This window comes from Vigna angularis, chromosome 11 (genome assembly GCF_016808095.1).
Source record: "Vigna angularis cultivar LongXiaoDou No.4 chromosome 11, ASM1680809v1, whole genome shotgun sequence".
Taxonomy (NCBI): Eukaryota; Viridiplantae; Streptophyta; class Magnoliopsida; order Fabales; family Fabaceae; genus Vigna; species Vigna angularis.
The window spans coordinates 1,341,193-1,360,846 of record NC_068980.1 but is presented as its reverse complement, the minus strand read 5'-3'; the positions used below and the strand labels follow the sequence as shown (position 1 = coordinate 1,360,846).

Below are 19,654 nucleotides of genomic sequence, written 5' to 3'. Positions count from 1 at the left end.
AGTAAGAAAAAAAATTTAAGCTGTATAAAAATTTTAAAATATTTTATAAAAGTAATTAATATTTTATAAAAGTAATTAATATTATGTTCAACTTGTAATGATAAATACACTTACATAAAATCCATCTATTGTTCAAATAAAATAAAATAAAGTCATGATAGAAATTGTGTAAAACAACGGGCACAAACATAAGAAATTAAAAAAAAAATCAAATACCAATTTTTTTAATCATTTATAGTCAATTTTTTTCTGTCTACGCATAAATATTCGTAGTTTTCATTAGTAAATCTAATAAAAAAAAATACATGTCCTGAATTATTAAAAGAGTACTCAAAATCCTCTCTTAAAATTGAATTGAAAACAATAGTTCTTTTTAGAAAACTAAATTGATACAATTTAGTATATATATGATAAAAATATTTAAAAAATAAATAAATAAACTGAAACTTATATATAAGACTAAAAGTATAAGTTGGTCATTAAGATACGTTACCAGTGTATTAAAAGCTATGATGGGATATATTTTTAGCAAGTAGATTAAGTTTACATATTTTTATACAATTTAAATACTGTATTAAATAATTCAATTAACGTGTATTAAAGTATTTATTAAATTTATAATTAAATTTGAGTATAGTTACATAATTATAGATGTTTTATTTATTTAAAATTGAATTTTTGCAATCGTTAAATTAATACCGTAATACTAAATAGTTAAATTACAAATATTATTAAATAGGATAATTTGACCGGTATGAATTCCTCTTTTTAAATTATTAAAATAGGTTTTTTGTCTACTTATTTTTGGAATACTATTAATGTTTAATAGCTTATAGTAGTCTCATAATAAACTTTAAAAGTAAAATTAGATAATAATAACATTTATGTTTCTAGTATATTTTTACAAAGACCTAACTATAGTTTTAGTTTAAGTGAAATTTGATTCAAATTTAATTGGAATCAAGTGTGGATTAAGTATTAACTCTAATAGTAAAAATTAATCAACTTACAAAGAAAAATACTCATAAATTGATTTTTTTAAGGTTTTAGATTTTAAGTGATGTCAATATTTACGTGAGTTTAGTTAATATCTTATTAGTATCTTTTCAGTAAATTTCCTTGAAGCATTCATTTTCGATAATAGAATTATTGATTCATCTTAATTATGGCTCAGACGAGTAAAAATGTGAAGGAACTGAGAGGGGATTGTTAGGAATTCAAGTGTTGAATCTTCCTTGTGAGTTCTTTGAAAAGATTCATATAAATTTATTTTATTAAGTTTTTGAATTGGAAGTAATGTTAATTTCTTATGTGAGTTGGACTTATGTCATGTTGAATCTCCCTGTAAATTTCCTCAAAACACCCATCGACGATAGTCTTCGTACAAGTAGAGTCAGTAGTGAGATACTCGTGATTAGTTCGAGGGAGACATTAAGTAGAAATGAAAAAATTGAGCATTATGTAAAGAATAATATCCATAAAAATTATTATCTTATAAGTTTTGTTGGAAATCATGTTAATGTTTCATTAGTGTTGAATCTCTCAATAAATCCCCTTTTAAAGACCAGTCAATTAATTTTGTTGATTGCTCGGTCCTCATATCAAAAGTCTTATTAATGAAGAATTCAGACAAATGTCTCCCATTATAATGAATGACACTACAAATAAAAGAATTTATCAATGTAAAAGAGAATCACACTTAAGACATAAATTATTAAAAATCTAAATATGAGAATAAGTTAAACATTAAGTAGAAACATCACATATCTCATACTAACACCATATAAGAAAAAATATAAATAAACTTATGTCTTACAAATTTTATTATTATTATTAAAAACAACGTCAATTCCTTATATTCATATCTCAATAAATCTTTCTAATAAATCCTCTCGAAAAACTTATCAAAATTATAATCAATTCTTAAATTTTATAAATAAACATAGATACTTCACCAGAATAAAAAAAACTAATAAAAAATCATAAACATTTATTTATGTTATCACAGTACCACTATTTTATTTTATTCATAATTTCTTGGTACTTTTTATTTTTCTCATATTTTACTTTGACCTTAATACCTTATATATTATCCTTTTCCGAATAAGGATATAATTTAGAAAAATAATAATTAGTATTGTCTTAAATTTTAAAATCATCACATGTATTAACACTTGACTTTAAAAGATAATTACTTTTTAAAATTACAGATAACAAAAACAGTGTATCCTTCAACATTTATTTAAGGTTGATGTTTGTTGTATTTAATATAGTTTCAACTCGAACCAAGAACATTAAATTTTGACGAAGAATAAGTTAAAGAAACATAAGCGTTACCTATTACAATACTAACTTCACCATCAATGCTAATTAGTGAGTTTCTTTATCTTCTGAAGTTATATAATGCGAGACAAAAATTCTAAGTTAGTGATGCATTGACTCCAAAAAGAAGTATCATGGCTGTTTTGACCAATACTCTCATTCTCTGGCACGTATCGAAGTAGAAAACAAAGAGATAAACAACACACGATGTCCGCCATAGTTTGTGGATGGCAAAGTCAGAAGTGGTAAAAAGATGATGATTATGTTCAAGAAATTATACTACTTTTCAATTGAATTTGGCAAGACGCATGATTCTAAGTCCATGCGTTTCACCAAATTCTCCCCTAACCAAATTCATTTAATAAATCTACATTTTGAACGTATATTTTGGTGTCACGCATAGCATTGAATAAATTAATCCATCCCTCTTTCCCTCTTTCTCTCTTTCCCATGTCCCTTTTATTTATACACACATTCCCTTCCATCAAACTCACTCATAGTTCATTATCATTATATGAAGTATGATTCTGATTTCCATCAACTAGCTATAGCGACAAGAACCATGCCCAAGAAAATTCGAGATTACCTCTTCAAAATCAAAAGCCCTCGTCCTCAAATCCGATTACCCTCTAAGAACTGGATTCTGTCTGGTTGCAAACATCCTAGGACACCTTCCTTTGCCTTGTACAGTGCTACAAACGAACCTTCTCGTCGTCGTCGTCATCATCAAGAACACGTTGTTCGTAATAACAACAACAATAACCACCGCAAGGACGATGCAGCCACCTTAGCAGATGTTGATCGTTTTCTCCTAGAGAATTTCAAGTCTTTGTACCTCAAAGACGACGATGAAACCTTAAACACCAAAAGGGTCTTCGAAGGTGACGACCAAAACCACGAAGCGGTAGAAACAACATCGCCGCGTGATGTTCGTGGGTCCACCCTGTTCTTTGTGAAGCCTGGGTTCTCTGGGTCACTGGTGGAGGACGCTCTCACAAACACCACCATTAATACAGCAACCAGTGACGAAGTAGGATCGGTGTCAACTGTCTCAACCCTCTACGACGTTTCGTCTTCCGGTTCTTACGAGAAGGAGAGTGCGGATAACGCGCTTCCGGATGATAGCATCGCTCTCTTGACGCACTCCACCAGCCCTTACGACGATTTCAGACGTTCCATGCAAGAAATGGTGAACAACCATGAAGGGGTGGTTGATTGGGATTTCATGGAGGAGCTCTTGTTTTCTTACCTTAATCTCAACCACAAAAAATCGCATAAGTTCATCCTCGGTGCTTTCGTCGATCTCATCACCGCCATCCGTCGGAGTAATTCTGAACCACCTTCCGACAAGCCACGTAGCGTTCGAACTGTTAGGAGTGTGACCAAAAACGTAACGTTAGGATTTGGGTCCTCTCTGTAACATCAATTTTAGTTTATTCCGAAAGCAATAATAACAGTTAAATTTATGTCCAGTGGGAGTTATGCCTCAAGAGTTTATCAAGAAAAACTCTTGTTGGAAAAAGCATGCCTAAAATATTTCATCGGACGAGATTTAAAGAAGATCATGTGTTTGATTTTTGAACTGTTTTTTTGAAGTGTAATTTTCCCCTAGGCTTCACATGCCGTAAGTTGTACCATAATTAAATAATTTGTATTTTGTTAATAAAAATGCGTGCACTTGCTTATCGCTTAAGCATTGTAGTTTTGTGGTTTAGTGAGATTCGCTGTGTGAAATTGTCTATCATTTGTTCCCTGCTATTATCGTAAGAAGTTTTTCGCTTTGTATATAAGCCAACAATGTCTGAAAACTCAGATGACTTGTATTATCTTAATAAACTCAAGAATTAGGAAATGGTGATAGTCAGATGCAAAACGATAGTTGAAAAAACAATGCACAATATACGAACGCTACTTTACATAGGCGCACATATAAGCCTGTGACATAAAGACAAATTTATAGACCTTTAAGATCATATAATTTTATACGTGCATAACATCTACCAAGAATACGATCAGCATGAGGTTTTTCTCTTACCCTTAAAGAAATTAAAAGGTCATCCCAACCTTATCATATACTAAAAGTACTACATTTTCTCTCGTGACATTTCTTACCAAAATACTTTCGATGAATATTGAAACCACAATACTATCATCATTATTATAATCTTCTCTTATAAGTATGACGTCACTGGCAACCATGAATAACTTAAAAGTCTTATCATTTAAACTCAAGATGAACTAGATATGATAAAAAGAAAAGGTAAAAAGGAAAGAATGACATACCTAATTGTTCTTGGAATATTAAGATGAAGAGGACAATTAAATTGAGAGATAAAATAAAATCCTAAAAAAGAATAAAATGGTAAAGAAAAACAAAAACTGAAAGTGTCTTTATATAGATAAAAGGGAGAATGTTTCAAACAAAAAAAAAACTTTTGAACATAAAAACATAAAAGGTTGTTCCTTTTTATTATTTATTCATTGACATTTCAAAATAACTGTCAAATAAATGAACAACAATCATTATTCATGACATTTCAAGATTTGCTAAAACTCTCACTTTAAAGCATTCAGTGTTGTTTTCATAAATGATTACTCATAAGTGATAACAAATAGGTCATTGCAACATGAACTCAAACAAATTGTTACTATCAAACATCTCAATATTATCAAAAAAATAACTATCATTGTGTTTAGATATATCGTAGCTAGCATTGCACTAAACTATTTTTAACTCAAGCATTGTGTCAACTTATATGTCCCGAAGGAAAAAAAATCGATTATTCAACCAATTAAGTTTTTCAATAGAAAATATTCATCAATAAAAGCAGTGAATATTTATAACAGTTAAGGTAAATGAATATATACTTGTATGGGTTAAGATATGATTTCCGAGCACCAAATAATGCACACTTTGGTTGAAGAGAAGTTGAACTCTTTGCAAGTTGTCACAGTAACACCACATATAGATAATAAATATTTTGACAAATCATAAATGCATTTTTAACATAATAAATATTCTGACAATCAAACTCGATCTGCATTAGTAATTATTAGAAGTAAAAAGACGTAGTAAATTATTATTGTATTCAATCACTATTCACCAATTTCATGTAGACCTATGTACAAACAAATCCATGAAGACTAAAGAAAATTAATGATAAAAAAAACAATTCATTTCCTCTCAAAGCACAACTTCGAAAGGTACCACAAGAAAGTCTGTTACTATGAGTAGTGTTTGATAATATATATTGTACTGTATGACTGTTAGGTTAACCACAAATCGAAAGGTCAACTATCAAGCAAGCGACAATTACCAACTTGGGAGATCAATTAACAAACCAGACGACAAGTCATCAACCCAGACGGTCAACTACCAAGCTAACAACAATTACCAATCCGAACGGTCAATTAATGACTGGATGGCAAGCCATCACCCAGATGGTCAACTACCAAGCCGATAACAATTACCAATCTGAGCGATCAACTAACAGACTGGATAACAAGTCATCAACCTGAACGGTCTAAACATGACCAAGACAACATATCAAACAGCCAATCACCAAACCATACGATCTAAACATGACCAAAGTATATTAACTCCAAAACCGTTTTACTTAAGGTTAAATCATAACTAATCATATTTGGACCGTAATTAGGCCAACTTTAATAAAAGAAAAAAAACCATCACAAAATCTATAAATAGTGGTTTGAAGTAAAGAGGTAAGTTATGCATTGATTACAACATTTATTGTTTTTTGCCTAAGTTGACCTAACTTTAACATCAGGATACCTTTTCTAGATACCATTAGAGCAGTTTGGACACATGAGAAGCTTTTCAGACTAGACAGAACTTACACTTGTGAGTGAACATTTAGAGACTGAGTAATTGGATACGAAGACTTGACCCCACACCCAAAACATATATATATATATATATATATATATATATATATATATATATAGAGAGAGAGAGAGAGAGAGAGAGAGTGTGAGTGAGAGAGATATGGGGATCCATTCCAAGGGACTTGAATTTTCTGGCCCTAAAAAAAATTCACTGACCATTCTTTTGATGAATTGATTCCTAAATATATCATTTGCTGTTGATCCACCTAGGCCATCATCAAATCTCAAGCCTCATTTCAACATGTTTGTCACGTTAAATGCTATGAAGTATACATGCGTCCAATGAATAATCTGTTCGAAGTTAATACTCCTGAAGCAAACACTTCTGAAAGTATCTTCTCTATTAAACAATGAGTGAAGAAATACCAATCTAATTTATATATTTTTCATGTATATCCTCATTCCTAATCTTGTTCTTCATGTGTCTCCTCATTCCTAGTCTTGTTATGCCATGTACTAATACTCATTCCTTTCCAAGTCTTTAATAACAATCCAAGAAAGATGTTAAGACTTAAGAGATAGCCAGTTTTAACTGGACAAATTATCACACGATAGTCACAAGAAGGGCACCTTCAAGAACTCTTCACGTGATTAATGTTTTTTCTTCAACATATTGCTCATACAAGGAATGATATTTTGCTGGGATGTAATCTTTGAACCTGTTAAACAAGATGACGAAGGTCAAGAGATGATTCAACATCGGAAATTTCAATGTGATCAAAATCTGAAATATATTTCGTTCAAGTAAAAGGGATCATGCAAGGAAGTAGTCTAGGTGGTAATCTAGAGTGCAGGAATCAGTCATTTTCTTTCACATACCCCATTTTACACTTTGCAGCGAGAATATCGAATGCCTTGGCTCATGCATTACAATTACACTTCACAATAACGCTACATGAATTGCAACCAATTTCAAGGATATATGCTACATCAAGAACTTTCAATGACATAGTGATTGGGGATGAATGATATAACAAGGACAACAGTTCAAACCATAAAGGTTGCTTAAATATTATAATTTTTTGAATACCTTTTAACTAGAGGTAGCCTATCAGGTCCAGAGAACAATCTAGAAATGCACTGTAAAACTTCGCTAATTTTCATTGCTTTGGTCTTGAGTGCCTTCATACAACCCACGAAGTCTATATATTCCGCAGCACTGAGCTTACCTCGAACCTGTAAGGCACAATTTATACAGAATATCCATACTAAATTTGTCATCAATATCAATATAAAGGAACATCAAATTGCAACACCATGTTCTTGAGGGTTGATAACAATAATTATGACAAATATGATAAAAATTTAATGTAAACTGACCCAAGAATATGTGTACAACAGCAAATAAATTGGAAATATAAATTGAGTTTGACTTGTGTAAGAATTATGAGCACTTGTGCAAAATTATGATCAAAATCTGATTGTCCGTATAGCTCATGTTTATAACTACAATTTATTTGATTTTCTTGCATATTGGCTTTAACCATAAAAAGAATTAGTTCTACTTCCAGTAATTTCCACTTATTGCATTCCCTACTTCGGAGGCTACATACAATTTATGTATAAAAAATAACAACTCTACCTGCGCAAGGAATACTGATCCTTGGGTTTCATCACCAGCAGAAGGCACAGAATCAGCAGGAAGATGGGCTTTTTGTCTAGTCAATTCAACACCGGTGGAGGTCACACCATCTTTATCTCTTAGATCTACAACCCCTGAGCGTTTTGACTAGCAATATCATAAATCTACTCATTTACCATAGTTAACATAATTAAAAATTGAAATGAGAGCTATACGATTCAGAAAATTTGTACCCAATGATGAATGCTCATTAGAATTTCCAAAATATTGCTTTAAGTCATACTCTCCTGCCACAAATTTACGCTTCCTGGAAGAACAAGGTGCTACTGGTGTATCCTTTGATTTTTCACCTGGTTGATAACTATCAGCCAAATCATCCCTCTCACATTCTGGTGACAGAAGAGTCTTCCTTCCAAGCAAAACCTTGCCAGAAATATCACTTGAACTTTTACAATGTACAGTCTTGCAATTGTCAAAAGACAGAGATGAGCGATTGGCCGGCACAATTTCTCCTAGGAATGATGCACGGCCATTTTTAGTATCAAGAAAAGATGAAGCTTTCAAAGAGAAATTTTGAGCCATTGGTGTAGTCTGCAAGAAAAAAGATTATCAAGCTGAAGGGCCAAAAGTTATATGATTAAAAAAATGAGCATCATTACAATGCGTGATCAAAGACTTACCAAAGGTGACACAAGTTTTTCCATGTGCAGCTCTGATGCTGGTACTTCTCCTATATTTCCTGCATCAGCAATGGTCTAGTTAATTCATTTCAGTAGAAAAAGGATTGAAAATAAATATATAAAAGAAGGGAAGCTACACTTGAAAGAAATTAAATTTGCATTGATTGAGGACTTCAAACTAAAATGCTGTGTTCAGATAACAAAGGAACGAGAGAATTTGAGAAAAGGAAACAGCTTCATGGAGTGAGTTACCAAACAATATCAGTATTATCCACAGTTGGCTGATTTTGAACAAGACAAAGCCCATTTAATCATGTAACTCCATTCATGTATCTTCTTATCATCCAATACACAAAATCACATTGTAAGCAATTCGTATTTTCTCATCCTAGATAGGAGGTTGGTTACCTTCACTCTGCTTTAATAAAAAAGAAAACACCCATCCATCCTTGTAAAAAAAAAATCTGATTTACAACAAATTGAACTGCTAATTCATACAAAGCAGATATAAACTATACCCATCATGCTCTAAAGAAACAAATTTACAATATTTCAGTGCCAACAATCAAAAAATTGAGGCAAAACCACAAGCATACAAACAAAATCATGACATAACCAACATAATGTAGTACTAGAAGACACTGACCCTCCTTTTTAGCTTCTAACAAAGGCGCCTTAGTAGGACACTGAGTTCCTACATCTCGAAAAAACCGAGTTAGAGTGAAAACAACTTCTCCAAATCTTGAGAAACACTACAAGAATGGAAACCAGTTAGTATAAAAAAATTTGTAATTCAGAAGAACGATTTCAGTGAAGAATAGAACCTTTATGTGAGGCTGTAACCAACGTGAGACTTGGGACAGACGATGTTGATGTGAAAACCTGTATCAACTCCAATACTAAGAATAACCCTCAGAAAGAATTCGTAACAACAGCAAAATCCAAATTAATAATAGCTGTTGTAACGTAACATGCTACCGATATATAATAAAAGAATATTATAGCAAGGACCTTGACATGTTTATTAGTTGGCTTTTGAATTACTAATGTATATATTGAGAAATTTATATCAGATAATTTTCACAAAATGAAAAGTAGTTCGTAACATATTATCATGAAACTAACAAATTTACATTTATACTTCCTTCAGTTTATAGCTTGAGAGAAACAGAGCCACCCAAAAAAACATCAATGGAAATTTGTCGGGACTAAAACAAATCACTGAAGTGCAAATTATCCATGTGATAAAAAAATTGGTCATATTTTTCATTGAAGAAGTAATACATAAAAGAGAAAATAAGAATTAGTAATAAAATAAAACTCATCTTTTGAAATTTAGACCAAAATAATTCAAGGTAAAAACCTTTCATCACAGAGAATAATTGCTCCATAGTCATGGCGATGGCGAATTACACGCCCAACAGCTTGATTCACAGCTCGGGAGGCTTGCTGGTTATACCATTCATCTCCAGTTAAAACCTGCTTAAGTACCAGACAAATAGTTAATACTTACAAACATATTACATTAATATGTGCAAAATTTATGCAAGTAAACCAACATAACCTTAAACAGTTCTCCCTGTGGCCGAGATTGTTTATCTAGGTATTCCCGTTTTAATCGAACCTGTTAGTGATTAAAGTGAAGTTTTACGACAAACACATTTACATGCATAATTAATAGACAATACCTGGAGAACTATTTCTAGTTAGGAGTGGCAAAAGATAATCAAACCTTAGGATCAGTACTTGTCGCAAATGGTAAACCAGTAATTACCACAGCTCTTCCAGCATGATCAGCAAAATCTAATCCTTCACTTACCTGTTAAAATAACCAATGGCACAAATGCATCTAAGTGAGGCATTATGGCTATGTATTACAATTTCTAGGATAATGCTTGGCTTTTATGAACCCTTCTCCCTTAATTATAAATGTCACTAAATAATTTAATATCATACAAAAAATGGTCTTCTATCCCAGAGTCTTCAAATATATTGCCATATCCCCTAGGTCCTATAGTGTTACGTACCTGAGTACGAAACCTAACCAAAACAACTTCTCACACACTCACAACACGTAACAGAACAATGAACGAATGATAATAGATGAATGAATCTCTTTTATTGATGGTAATATCTACATAAACAAAAGTAAACAAAGATAACTGGGAGCATAACCTCCCTCACAGGACTCTAGCTGCCTGTCAACAAAACTCCATAATCAAAAGTATGTCCTAACAATAGCCTCTAGCTTTATTTATACTAATTATTTTCCGTCCATCTTGTGCGAAATCTTTCCCTAGAATATTGTTCTAAATAAAATATTTTCCTAAAATAAAATATGAATATTGTTCGAAATAAAATATTTCCCTAGAATAAAATATGAATATTGTTCTAAATAAAATATTTCCCTAGAATAAAATCTTTCCCTAGAATATATTTCCCTTATACTAAATATTTCCCGCCTATCCTAGTTAGGATAGTAACTTCTTCAACCGATCGGCTCCAGCTCTTCCCCGCCTTCCGTTCGACTTGCTTCCCTCTGCCTCCTACCGTTCGGTTCCCCTGCCTTCTATCCTATCACCCAGTATCCTATCATATAGTATACCTGTACATAACAGTACAGGTACACTACACCTTTCAGGTACTTGTATACCATAATAAACGAATGCCTGTGAGAACACATGAGAAGGATGCTTCTCTACATTCATGATTAAGTCGTACCTTCCCGCGACAAACGGCAAAAAAAACTGCTCCAGAGGTTGAGGTGTCATTCAACTTAGTCATGTAGTCCTGTACAGAGAAGCATAAAGGTCAGGTCAGGCCCATCTTGGATATGATGCCTCCAAATGCTTATTATGTAAGAATGTGTTTTCACTATATAACATAAAGGTGTTACCTTAATTGACAAGGGAAATGATGAAGATTCCCTAGGTTCTATAACAGGTTTCTTGTGTTTGCAAATTCTGTCCCATATTGACATTGAATTTTCATTACTCTGAAAATAACAAACCTCAAAACCATGTAACATAAGCTTGACCAAGCAAATTTATCTTTTTCATTAGGTCTCTATGAATCTTACCACACTTTTCCAGCTACCAATGGTTTGGTCCAAAAGGTAATACGACGGGAAGAATACAAGAAGTCCGTCAGGAACAATTCGAGCCAAATTTACTGGAATACAGTAGAGAAATGAAATTATGGACAGTTAATGGCAATACCTATCGGGATTTTTCTTCAAATTATGATATCAATGCAAGCTACTTATTCCAAATTCTGTAGGCTCTGGGGTCTCGTGGTCTGAGATATAGAACTTTCTTCAGTTTTTATGAAATTATAACCACACAAATGAACCCATGAATGCAAATTCTATAATATTACTTTCTTGAAATCTTAATTGAGTTTCCACTCTTAGGCCTCATTTTGCTACCATTATGCCTCTCATGCCAATCTAACAAACCAATGCTCATTGCCTCAAACACCCACATCCCACATCTATCTCCAAGACAGTGACTAGATAAGAGCATAAACTATCAAATCATGACATTGACAACTTAAATTCTACTTAATCAACATTTCTTTTCAAGATTGGTTACAGGAGTACATCTCTAAAGTAGTGTTGAATTATACCACATACCTTTCTAGGAGTGATTCACATACTGCAAACCAATAAAATCCCTGTTTGTATGTGAACACTAAATATGTTTGACTCAAAAAATGTTGATTTTAAAGCACTCCAAAATCTGAAATAGGTTGAGTATAAAAGAAGAATGCTATAACAAAACTGCAGTGCTCCATTCGCTAATGAGGCTTTCACGATAAAAAACAGTGCAACTCCATTTTTTTAAACTAGACATGCAGTTATTAAAATGGTGAGACAAATATTAAATAAACTTCATTTTGCCGAATTCAGTACAGCAAAAACAAGTAAAATACCAATTGCATTTCCAAGGTCCTTCTTGTACTCTGGTGAATCACGAGTGCGGTAAGAGGAGTTAAAAGTATGTCCTGAAGGCCCAACTGGAACAACTCCTGCCCATATCTGATTTGGGGTTATTACATGTGGATTTTCTAGCCGGATGGGGAAATCTCTGAGATTACCAGAATCAACACTTTGTGTTAATGACAGCCAAGATATCATTGATGAAAACACAATTAGCAACAAGGGAACTTACAACTTAAGTTCCTCGGCAAAAGATTCCATGGGAGATAAGGTGCCCGAAGTCAGTATAATAGATCTAACCCCGTATTTATTACGAAAGTCTTCCATGGCTATTCCTGGATTAAAGCACCACCAGCTGAGTGTCCTTGACACCTTGCCTGCAGCATCAAAACAACAACACATATTAGTATAATTGCGAATGTAAGAGATAGGAACATATAAAGTTACTAAACACTGTACAGATATAATGGAAACATGTTAGATTGTCTGTATAATGAAAGGATCAGCTTCGTTTACAAAAAGACTAAAGCTAAACAAGAAACCTTTACACCTCTAGGTGCATATCACTTGTATCGTGTAACCAAACAGTGTTAAACTTATAAATCCAACTCCTCTTCACATTCCCACCCCAAAAAAAATATAAAGCAAAAGGCCTGGCCTAAAAGCTATAATTTTTCAGATACAACCATATCTTTTAAAGAAGAAAGTATATTTTGTAAAATAAATATAAAAGCATTGGTTTTTCCAAAAAAAAAAAAGTAGCAATGATCTGTATAAACAGAGTCTCACTAAAGAATGATTTAATGAAGTACAATTATAATAAATGCCAAATGTCAACGTAAAACCAATTGCCATTAAGCGAAGTTGCCGAAAAATATATTAGCCTCACTCCAAGAATTGTGGGACTTCCCAACACTCCTACAAATGTCTAGCAAAACAAGTGAGTCTATCAGAATAGGGAAATTTACCAAGATGAGCTATAGGTCGTGATATAATGTCAAAATTCATCTTAAAACCAATTGGCATTAAGCTAAGCTGCCCAACAAATATATAAGTCTCACTTCAACAATTGAGGCAAGTGATGTGGGACTTCATAACAATAATGGATAAAAAATAATTGAATATAAAACTATCACAAAAGAATCACAAATTGTACAATGAACAAGTACACATAAATTATCAAGCATTCCTTAACATGTTAAATAAAACTGGCCAGCTTTAAAGTTATAGTAAACAGTAAATATTTGAAAATTTAGTAATTGACATGATAGCCAAGTTGACGGAGGAAAATAAATGGGGTGTATTTAAAAAAAATATTATTTCAATATATTGACAAATCTTCTTCATTCAACGAAGTCTCAATTTACCTTTAGAGTCATTGACGGCCCAAGCCTCAACCTCCCGCACATGAACCTTTTATGTAAAGGGCAATAAAGCTTAAAGATATAATCCATAGAAATGCAAAAATCCACAACAAAAAAAAGTTATCATAAAATGACAACACAAAAAAAGAAAAAAACCTATCCTGTGATGCGTAACTTGAATACAATAAAGTCAAATACTTACACGATAACATTTAGCATGTGACGTTCTTCCATCCCTGAACACAATTTCAAGAATTTCACCTATTCTATCCAATCTGCAGACCGTGCCAGTGGATTTCTGCTGATTATGTTCCTCAATAAGGGTTGAAGCTACATCAATTGTACTGATTAGCTTAGAAGCAGTTTTGTGTGTTATGTTAAGATCAGCTAGCAGTTCATAGATATAAGGTCCAGGCTTGGTGTACCCTAACTCCTTAGATTCAATAGGCACCTCAGAAATACGCTTTTCAAGTTTTAGAAGTAGTGCTGCAAGAAAGAAATTATCAATGTGTACGTGACATGCCAAAATATATATGGCTTACTATTTTAGGAGTACCCAGACCAGAATCTAAAAAGAAAAAAGCATGTACGTGCAATTGATTGTTGCACCCAAAAATCCAATAAAAACAAGCATGGTTTATAATGAAATATTATTTTCTCAATAATGCTGATAAAATGAGTAAAAGCATGCTCATGATATTATTGGAATTTGGACTGGCATTCTGTAAGATTAAGCTAACCTCTAAGGATAGCAAAATCATCTGGATTTTGTGACTTATCGTTTGTTTTATCTCTTCTTTCTATAGAAAGGTTAATACAACTTTCTGCCTCTTTAATACAAGCAGTTAGAAGCCAAGAAGGCAAATCAAAGGAGGCTGCATCAGCACATATGCTTTCCTGCAAGTAAATAACAAGCAAATTACATAGCTTGAATATATTTCAATAACACAGCAGCCTGAAAGTAGTAACAATAGCATGATAAAAATTTCAATAATACATGATAGCAGAGCAATGGAAAGAACAACATCGAACATAGCAAAGAAGGTTACACTTAATGGAACTAAGATCTATGCATAGATATTAATCTCTGACAAATTTGTAATGTCTTCTTACCAAATTGTGAGCTTCATCAAATATGAGTACACTATTGTTCCAAGAAAGTTGCAAAGAATTTCTATATCCACGATCTATAAGATAATTATATGGAGCAAATACTATATCAACAAACTTGTGGAGCTCCTTTGATAAATAATAAGGACACCTGAAATAAGCAGACACAAATTAAGGCAGAATTGTTGACTTGGAGAGAGAAGAGAAGGAAAAGGAGGCAAAAGAAATTGCCCATTAAGATGATTAATTATGGTTACAGTCAGCATAGCTGAGAAAACATACGGCCCAAACGTTCTACCAATATTGACCAAATCCTCGATATCTACAGGTTCTTCTCCAAGATGGGAATTGTCCTTCAAGTAATCTACAATAAAATTTTAGCAACATTCTTAAGATAAGTCATAATGATGTGACTTAATAAATCATTTATAAATGATATGCAGATTTCAATAATCTCCATAAACATTATATCTTATTCTTACACACACATGACATCATTTCAGCTTTAGAGTAACTAGTCCACGAGGGAAAAAATTATATCATGAGAATGATTTATTTGGTCCATAAAAGCGTGTACAGTATTAAAAGTAATGCCTCAATGATAATAAACTAAAAGCAACTTTTGTCTTTCACATGCATCATTCATTTCAATAAGGCTCATCTATGGTATCATTAAAATGCAATTAGTCCCTGCATGTATGGACTAAAATGCATTTTAATGATAACTTAAACTAACTAAGTTTCATTTCAATAGTAGTATTACAAAGACCTATCTAAAATGAAAGATGAATATGAAATTTAAAATCTACTTTCAAGGACTAACTTGAACCCATCATACAATTTCAGGGACCAGATAAATCATTCTTCCTCTTTGGATTAATAAGTTAGACACAAATAGCCTTTTAGAATTTGGACTTAGAATCTAACTTAATCCCCACAAAAACAACTTATGAGCTACGGATCATCCAAGCTGTATAACCGCTGCTTAAGCCTTATTTCTAGTTAGTGAGGGACTACTTCCACTTCTACACACCTATCACAATGAAGTATGAGTCCACAAATTGCTAAGGGTGTCCATAGTTAAGGCAGGTTAACATAGAATTTCAAAGTGAGAATGGAAAAATGACATATTAATAACGAATAACAAATAATCAAATAAATAATAATATAAAATCTGGCATGTTTTGCTTGTTCGTCATTTGAATTATGGCAACCCGTGATACTAAGTGATTATGGAACGTGTAGGAGAACATTCATTCAGTCAAATAATCCACATGTTAAGTTTTAGATATGGGTTACCCATACACATAAATGCATAATGAAAAATAAGGTCCACATGTACGTAATATATAACAATGGTTTTCCTAAATTACCCGCAACTCTATGAAAATGGCTACAGTGGTGCTTCCCACGCTTTCGACGACAGAGTGATCGGCAAGCATTTGTTTGTGTTTTCCCCCGAAGTAATTTCACTTCATCATGAATGCAAAGTTGCTCCCGAGATCCCAGCACTCCCATCTTAGGCCTGTACACTGATAAATATCAGGTAAGCTTAGGCCCAACATACAATTATCATAAAAACTGCAGACTTTTAATCTTTATTTAGTTCGGCAAAAATAGTACACACAAAACACCAATCATGATAGTCCGGAGAATCCACTTTTTTTCTCTGGACCACAATCACCAACTTGATATAGAAAATAAAAACTGAGGAAGTGCGAGTGAATGGTAAATTCACAAGACATTGACAAAATCAATTACCATCATCAACATTGACAAGTCAATAACCAGCAAAACCATACAAAAAAAAATCTTCCTAAATATATAGAATGACCTGTAAGATGTTCTTTTCAATTCTTGAATTACTTGACGGATTTGGCTGTGAGTGCGTGAAGCATATACAATTGTAGAGAATGTTGAGGACTCGGATTGTGACAGTGACACCTCAATTTTACCCTCTGATTTGCCACCAGTTTGCGTGCTCATACCAGTTGTGAAACTACCCAAACTCTTCCGCCATGCTAAGGTAGCACAAAGAAGACAGAGAGTTTTTCCAGTTCCTGTGGGACTCTCCAATAGTGCATTACGTTTCTGCCATGCCAAAGCACACAAAACAATACATTGAGTGTCAATAATAAAATCACAGTCTTAATGGTAAACAACTGATAAAAACAGATGCCATATGTGAATCGTAATAGCAAGACATTGAGCACTTGAAAACGAAACCAAGATAAACAGCAGCAGATAATGACTTCAAATCTAAAAGGCACAAAAACTTCTATATAGTAGCAGTTACATATGATATCCATATCAAATATTGCAAAGGCATGACAGATACATAACGACGTAAATTTTGCTTTTCCAACGCTTTATAATATCACTATCAGATAATAGCAAAATATAAGGATAACAGATCATACTTGCAGACCACGAAAAACTCACCAAAATGTATGGAGCAGTTAGCATCTACAGCTATAAATAATAGAGTGACCCATTGCCCCAGGAGAGAACTAGAGATAGAGAAAAGGCTCAGGTAAAAGCAGTTACTACAGTTTAAGTATTTCCGGCTAGTAGCTCCATTAGCTTTAGCAGGAACAATATCAACACTGAATACAGCACCGCAATACAGACCTTTTTTGAAACTTTTTATACCAATACTGATTAAAACACCACGATATTATATTATAGCCAAGTTCATGTTTGGTCAAGAATTTTTGTCAGAGTCAAATCATATTTAAATTTGTTGTGCTGAATCATATCTATTCCCCGGATGTTGTGCTTCGTATCCTCAACAAAAAGCTATAATATACTACAGCATTTGATTCGATGGTAAACCGTGGATAATGTTAAGACATACTAATCTATGACAGAGCCAAGTCATTATCAAATTCTCTAGTATCAAGTGATAACAATAACATTGCGGATCACTTTCAATTTATTCCAAAGGAAGATTATAAATACAATGTCAAGGACACAGCTATTCTAGCCAATTGGCAATTCAAATTTGCAACAATTTTAATTCATATTCCCGTAATTAAAAAAGATATTACAACTCACTGAAATAGATTCTAAATTTTTACCAACGCGGTTGGGATTACGGAAGGGGCAACTCTTCTACCACATGGTGAATCAAGATTTTAATCCCCATTGATAAAAGAACCCATATTTAGTACCCAACTCCGACTCGAACAAAATCACCTCCAACGAACACAACATTTGTGAAATTAAATAAAAAAAAAAAAAAAGCATTCTAAATCGTTACCTCCTGAAGTGATTGAATGACTTTGTCCATGTAAACGAGTTGGGAATCATAGGCTTCGTACGGAAAATCTACGTCGATTCCCCTTATCTTGTAGGTCGGCATTTCTTCGAATCCACTCGATTCCAGCAAGAAAATCAGAAAACACTTTACTCACGAGCTTTGTTTCGTTTGAACTTTTAACACGCCAATGAACCCTAAAGAAGCCACTGGCGCCAGTACAGTCATGTAATGAGATAATTTTCCCGCCAACTCATTCCAGATAGGCTAAACAACGTCGTATCGTAGTGGTGCCTCACCCCTATTTTAAACAATAATAATAAATTAGAGTTAAGATTTAAAAAGTTATTTAAAAAAATAATTTGAGAAAATGGTCATTTAAATAGTCCTGAAACTTTTTCAATTTAATATTAACTAGGAAAAATATTATTTAATCTAGCTCGTGATTTTACCGAAATTAATAATGTATATAGAAACTGAATCACATATTTTAATTTTAAAATCGTCTACTCTTGTTCCTTTTTAGCAATTTATTATTTACATTCACATTTTATTTTTAAACAAATTTTAAATAAGTTAATATTAAACATAGTCAGTATATAAAAATTTTATTAAAAATATTGACACATCTTAACTAAAGACATTATATTTTATATCCATTTAACAATAAAAACAAATTTGTAATTATACATTTTAATTCATTAAAATATTTTTTATCTATTAAATTATTTAAAAAATTCATAAAATTTAATTTTAAATTTATTCACTTTAACTTCAAAATTCTTAAGGAAATAATATTAATTTTTTTCTTTTTTTTTTCTTCAAATTCATTCACTCGTATAGAAACATAATCATAAATAAACTTAAATATTGTTATAATATTTGTTAACATATAAATCAAAAATAAATATAATAGATGGTAGCATTGTAATTTAGGTGAATAAATGTCTCAATAAAATAATATTTAAATCTATTTATAAATCGACTTGAAAGAAATTAAAAAGTTTAAACAAAATTCTATTTTTTATAACTTAGGAGGTAAATGGAAAATTAATCATTTTAATGTTGATTAGATGATTAGTTAATACCGTGTTTAAAACTAATAATTGATATTGAATGTTAAAAAACAATGTATTTATTGAATTATTAATAAAGAAATTTGTAAATCAATTAATGTATCATCACTTCTCCAAGTACATGAAAAAAACACATATATATTATAAATTAAATATGGATTCATGTATAAAAAAACAAAATAAAATGTATCTATTGATAACTTGCAACAATATATATATATATATATATATATATATATATATATATATATATATATATATATATTAAACAAATTTTACAAGAGACTACCACGTTTATCATTTAAACATGTTTAGGTTCATGGGTTCAAAAACATTAATTTTTTGAAACTCTAGTGTTATGTATGTAGTAGACTCACATGGAATCTCTTCACTTAGTGTATATAATTTTGACTTT

General features: G+C 32.1%; 2 protein-coding genes across 2 annotated transcripts; one reads left to right on the top strand and one right to left on the bottom strand.

The window, feature by feature from the left end:
• Positions 1-2,726: 2,726 nt before the first annotated feature.
• Positions 2,727-4,036, top strand: LOC108333616 (transcription repressor OFP14). Its single transcript, XM_017569087.2, has one exon. The coding sequence runs from the start codon at positions 2,837-2,839 to the stop codon at positions 3,740-3,742; it is 906 nt and encodes a 301-aa protein (XP_017424576.1). The 5' UTR covers positions 2,727-2,836; the 3' UTR covers positions 3,743-4,036.
• Positions 4,037-6,366: 2,330 nt separating this feature from the next.
• LOC108332297 (regulator of telomere elongation helicase 1 homolog) lies at positions 6,367-18,412 on the bottom strand. The gene is made up of 23 exons (XM_052871064.1): positions 18,167-18,412; positions 16,739-16,995; positions 16,278-16,429; positions 15,187-15,268; positions 14,908-15,055; positions 14,535-14,691; positions 13,997-14,280; positions 13,798-13,843; positions 12,663-12,807; positions 12,424-12,578; positions 11,570-11,661; positions 11,387-11,485; positions 11,212-11,280; positions 10,223-10,309; positions 10,055-10,114; positions 9,854-9,969; positions 9,315-9,372; positions 9,137-9,242; positions 8,491-8,549; positions 8,044-8,401; positions 7,811-7,944; positions 7,259-7,404; positions 6,367-6,887 (listed from the first exon to the last, which is right to left on the bottom strand). Exons 1-23 carry the CDS (start codon positions 18,266-18,268, stop codon positions 6,812-6,814), a joined length of 2,988 nt encoding a protein of 995 aa, XP_052727024.1. The 5' UTR covers positions 18,269-18,412; the 3' UTR covers positions 6,367-6,811.
• Between the last annotated feature and the right edge of the window lie 1,242 nt (positions 18,413-19,654).

Excerpts from the sequence above, each read along its gene's own strand:
- LOC108333616 (XM_017569087.2), top strand. The coding sequence starts at position 2,837 with ATGAAGTATGATTCTGATTTCCATCAACTAGCTATAGCGACAAGAACC.
- LOC108332297 (XM_052871064.1), bottom strand. The coding sequence starts at position 18,268 with ATGCCGACCTACAAGATAAGGGGAATCGACGTAGATTTTCCGTACGAA. Across the intron at positions 11,486-11,569 it reads TTGGTAGCTGGAAAAGTGTG|AGTAATGAAAATTCAATGTC; the intron begins GTAAGATTCATA and ends TGTTATTTTCAG. Across the intron at positions 9,373-9,853 it reads ATTATTCTCTGTGATGAAAG|GTTTTCACATCAACATCGTC; the intron begins GTTTTTACCTTG and ends GAGTTGATACAG.